The sequence below is a fragment of the Octopus bimaculoides genome, chromosome 30 (genome assembly GCF_001194135.2).
Source record: "Octopus bimaculoides isolate UCB-OBI-ISO-001 chromosome 30, ASM119413v2, whole genome shotgun sequence".
In the NCBI taxonomy this organism is placed as follows: domain Eukaryota; kingdom Metazoa; phylum Mollusca; class Cephalopoda; order Octopoda; family Octopodidae; genus Octopus; species Octopus bimaculoides.
The window spans coordinates 8,485,696-8,490,102 of NC_069010.1; the positions used below are offsets into that span (position 1 = coordinate 8,485,696).

The 4,407-nt window shown below is 38.1% G+C and overlaps 2 protein-coding genes across 2 annotated transcripts in view; both read left to right on the forward strand.

Annotated features, from left to right (window-relative positions):
- LOC106874210 (pantetheinase) overlaps positions 1–2,116 on the forward strand; it is a 4,377-nt gene extending 2,261 nt beyond the window's left edge. Inside the window, exon 2 of the mRNA XM_014921869.2 lies at positions 453–2,116. Within this exon, the coding sequence (XP_014777355.1) occupies positions 453–1,808 (1,356 nt within the window). The 3' untranslated portion in view covers positions 1,809–2,116. The remainder of the gene's footprint in view (positions 1–452) is intronic.
- Positions 2,117–2,825: 709 nt separating this feature from the next.
- LOC106874209 (zinc finger protein 665) overlaps positions 2,826–4,407 on the forward strand; it is a 4,187-nt gene continuing 2,605 nt past the window's right edge. Inside the window, exon 1 of the mRNA XM_014921868.2 lies at positions 2,826–2,955. The gene's annotated coding sequence lies outside the window, so the exon portion shown is untranslated. The remainder of the gene's footprint in view (positions 2,956–4,407) is intronic.

Below are 4,407 nucleotides of genomic sequence, written 5' to 3' on the forward strand. Positions count from 1 at the left end.
ATATATATATATATATATATATAATCCAAGAGAGTTAGGGGTTGAGGATCCAACCCACTAAGGGATAGTATCTATCCTTTTATACTGCTGGGAGGGTACTCAATTATTGTTACACTAGTGTTATACCAAGTGTAATAAGTGGGTGCGGGTAAATGGGGGTTATTTTATACACACACACACATATTTTGCTTTTGGAGGTTCAAACTTCCAATTCCTTTTACTGAACTTTGAAAAACTGAAAGCCCACTGCAATAGGTGTGTGAAATATGTGAATGAATCTGAGAGGGGAATATATTGGATAAAATCATAATTAACTGATTCCTCCTGTATTTTCTTTTACCCAAAGCCAGGAACTTTTCAACACCCCCTTGCATAAATATATATACATGTGCGTATGTATGTATGTATGTTATTTTTGTTATTGATGTGTCATATGACATTTATATTTTCAGGGTGTGGATATTTTGGTGTTTCCTGAAAACGGCCTCATCGCACATTTGGACTATGTCACTCGTCTTGGTATTAGGAGCTTTCTCGATACTATACCAGAGCCTAACAAAGAGAAACCGTGGATTCCATGTGACGAACCTGATCTCTATCCAAGAACAGAAATTCAGGAAGCTATTAGCTGCATTGCCAAGAAGAACAAGATTTATCTTGTAATCAATGTTGGAGACATGCAACCCTGCAATCGTACAGATGCAAACTGCCCTTACGATGGACGTTACCAATACAACACAAATGTTGTCTATTCATCTGAAGGTGCTCTTGTTTCCAGATATCACAAGAAACATCTTTTTTATGAGCCTTATTACAACTCCCCCAAGACTGCAGAATATGGAGTGTTCGATACCCCGTTTGGCCGTTTTGCAAGCATTGTATGTTTTGATATCTACTTCAATGACACGCTAAATGAATTAATAAAGAAACATCAAGTTTCAAATATTCTTTTTCCAAATCTATGGTTCGATACGCCTCCTTTCTTTTTAGCATCCTTATTCCACAATTCGATTGCCAAAGCCTTTAATATAAACCTCATTTCTGCAAATATCAAAATAAAAAATTTCGTACGAGGCGGAAGTGGAATTTACACACCCTCAGTAAATCGTTATATATATAAACCCTTAAACCTTGCTCCTTCGGATGAATATATTCAGTTACAAGTTAAAAATCTTGGGAAGTCAGAAAGAAAATTTCCTTGGCCACCAAAACGTGCAGTTCCCAAATCAGACAACCCCGATGTTAAAATTGCACGTATGACAAAACTGTTCTCTGTATCTGCTGTGTTACTTCAGAAGGATTCAGGCGTTGTTAGCGTGTGTAAATACAATGCATGTTGTTCGCTTCAATATGAATTCACGTCTAACAGAACTTCTGCGTTTAAAATCAACTATATTTTAGCAATCGGCAACGAGAAAACTGTCGATCTCACTAATCCAGAGGGTGTAGATATGCAATCATGCATTTTATGTCCAATCAAAAATGAAAAAATATCATGTTTGATGTCTTTACCGGCTGGTATCCCCGATGGAGATGTTAGCTTTCGCAAATTAAAGATGACAGCTCACAATTTTAATACTTCTTATTTTTTCCCCCATATTGCCACTTTTAATTCAAGTACTTATGATATCAATACATCTTGGAAGCACGACAGAGGAGAAATAGAAATTACAGAACCTGTTGACAAGATTTTTAATGCTGTTATATTTGGAAGATTGTATCCCAATTCTTCCACAGCCACATTTGCAGTATTTCCAGCCATTCTAATAATCTTGTTAAATTTAATATCAAAGGAACTACTTCTTTAAGATATTTCCCCTTCTTTTCCTCCTCACGCTCAACTGCATTTTTGTGGAACTTCCTTGAAGATGGTTTTATTCTATCTCCTGATCTTCAAGACAAAACAAAACTTATGTACATGACACGTGTTAACTGTAACATTCGACTTTCGAAAATAATAAATAAAATATATTGAGAATTAAGTATCACATAGTTATCCCCCCTTCACCGTATTTCGAAAAGTATGAAAATGTTATGGACACTGTCTCCAAATTTACTAAAAATAAGAAACATCATTTGTTTTATTCATTAATCAATAAAATCCATATGCTCTTAATCATACTTGTTGTTGATTTCTCTATATTCAATGTTAAAACAATTTTCAAGGTAATATTTTCAAGTGACTAGAGCGGTGAGCTGGCAGGAACGTTAGCGGTACTAGTTACGCACTGGGGTACATATAATCGGCTTAATCCGTTTGTCTGTCCTTGTTTGTCCCCTCTGTGTGTAGCCCCTTGTGGGCAGTAAAGAAATAAGAAACGTTAGCATGCCGGGCGAAATGCTTAGCGGTATTTCGTCTGTCTTTACGTTCTGAGTTCAAATTCCGCCGAGGTCGACTTTGCCTTTCATCCTTTCGGGGTCGATAAATTAAGTACTAGTTGCGTACTGGGGTCGATCTAATCGACTGGAATCCTCCCCCAAAATTTCGGGCCTTGTGCCTTAAGTAGAAAAGATTATTATTATTATTATTATTATTATTATTATTATTATTATTATTACGAATGTCATATCGTATGTAAATATTTATGCGGATGTGTGAATAGCGAACGTGGAGATATAATGATTACATAAATTACGCAACTACGTTGTCATAGGTCTCGTATGAAATACGAAAATAAAATAGCATCTTCAAAGCACCACGCTTCTCCCTGTCCGGGAATCGAACACACGTCGTGATACTGAGAGTCCGTCACCCTAAGCACTAAGCCACGCTCCTTCGACGTTCTCCATGTCACCTGACCTAAACTGACCAATGACGATCCAGTATTTCCTTCGCCGCCGTCACACTCCGTCAATTTCTATTTACTTGTCGTCGCCATTTCTCTCAACGCTTCAGACGTGACCATCGCCTCTAATGTTTGTTGTTTATACATTCGAAGGTCCTTCCTCCTCCAAGTAGGTTTTCTATTTTGGTCTCCTTTCATTTATCTGTGTTTTTCTTGTCTTCGTTGGCGTTTGATCTCTCATTAATCAACGTAACATCCCACAACAACAACGTTGATCATGAGTCTGCTCAGTCAGACATAGCGGCCTGGGGGTTAAATAACAACGACCAGATGGGAGATCAACGTGCTCGCTTGATCTTCTAGAAATAGCAGTCGAACTCATTTCAAGTTACACATTCGATGTTCGTAACTGAAGGCTATATTTCATAATGTATTCCTAGATACACTGTGGTCGTGGGAAGGGCGGAACTGTCATTGATCATAAGTCTGCGGTTCAATCCGGATCGACCTAGGGTTAACCAACAACAACGAGACCGTACCTCTACGTGGTTTTTTCTTTTGTTAGCCTTCCAGAAACTGTAGCTAAATCTACCTCAAATCACACATTTCAGTCTGGAAAAATTAAAGACTATTTTGATCATGTTAGTCCTAGATACTGTGGCAGATGGTACAATGGAATTGGCATGTATGGAATGTCTTTCATCATAGATTCTGCTCAGAGATGTCCAGGGGTTGTTTATAAAATGAACAAATAATTTATTAACTGATCTTAAATCCTCAGCTGATACTTCACGCAATATCATACCACACATTTTGTATTTTGTACACACATCTCTAGGTAATTTTTCAGATTAACACCCGCACGATTACCTAACCCTAACACCTTAACCCTAAAACCCTAACCGTAACCCTAAAACCGTAATCCTGATCCTAAAACCCTAACCCTAACACCCTAGTGAAAATCGTGCGGGTGTTAATCTGAAAAATTACCCATCTCTATAGGTGCAGGTGTAGTTGTGTGAGAAGTTTGCTTCCCGATTACATGTTCCTAGGTTCAATCTGGGCAAATGTCTTCTGCTACAGTCCCAGGCCGATCTAAGCCTTTGTGAGTGATTTTGGTTTGCTGGAAACTGAAAGCTTGTCATGTAGTGGGTAGGACAAAATTAGTAATCGGGGCAAAATGAGTAACTTCTGATTTCTCGTTATTTTTTTTACCCCCTACCAGTTTGAAATTATTACATTTCAAAGGCGATCTGTATCATCTTTCGTTTTTTTTTTTAAAACTATTGCATCAATTTTAGGAGTAAAAATTGGTTAGAACAGTTATTGTTGAAGTTAAGAGAGTCCGAAACATAGTCAGGTAGCAGGTACTCTTACTTGTTTCAGTCATTTAACTGCGGCCATGCTGGAGCACCGCCTTTAGTCGAGCTGATCGACAAGCAATGTTAAATCTCTGAACGAGGTATAAACAGTAACTGCACGACAACGTGAAGTATATTTGCCACTTAAATGCGGCTAAACCCTAAGGGTGAATGTTACTGTTGCTTTTAGCCCCAGGAGAACATCTCCTCCAGTTTACGTCCCCTTACCTTAGCGGTTCGGCAAAAGAAAGACCGATAGA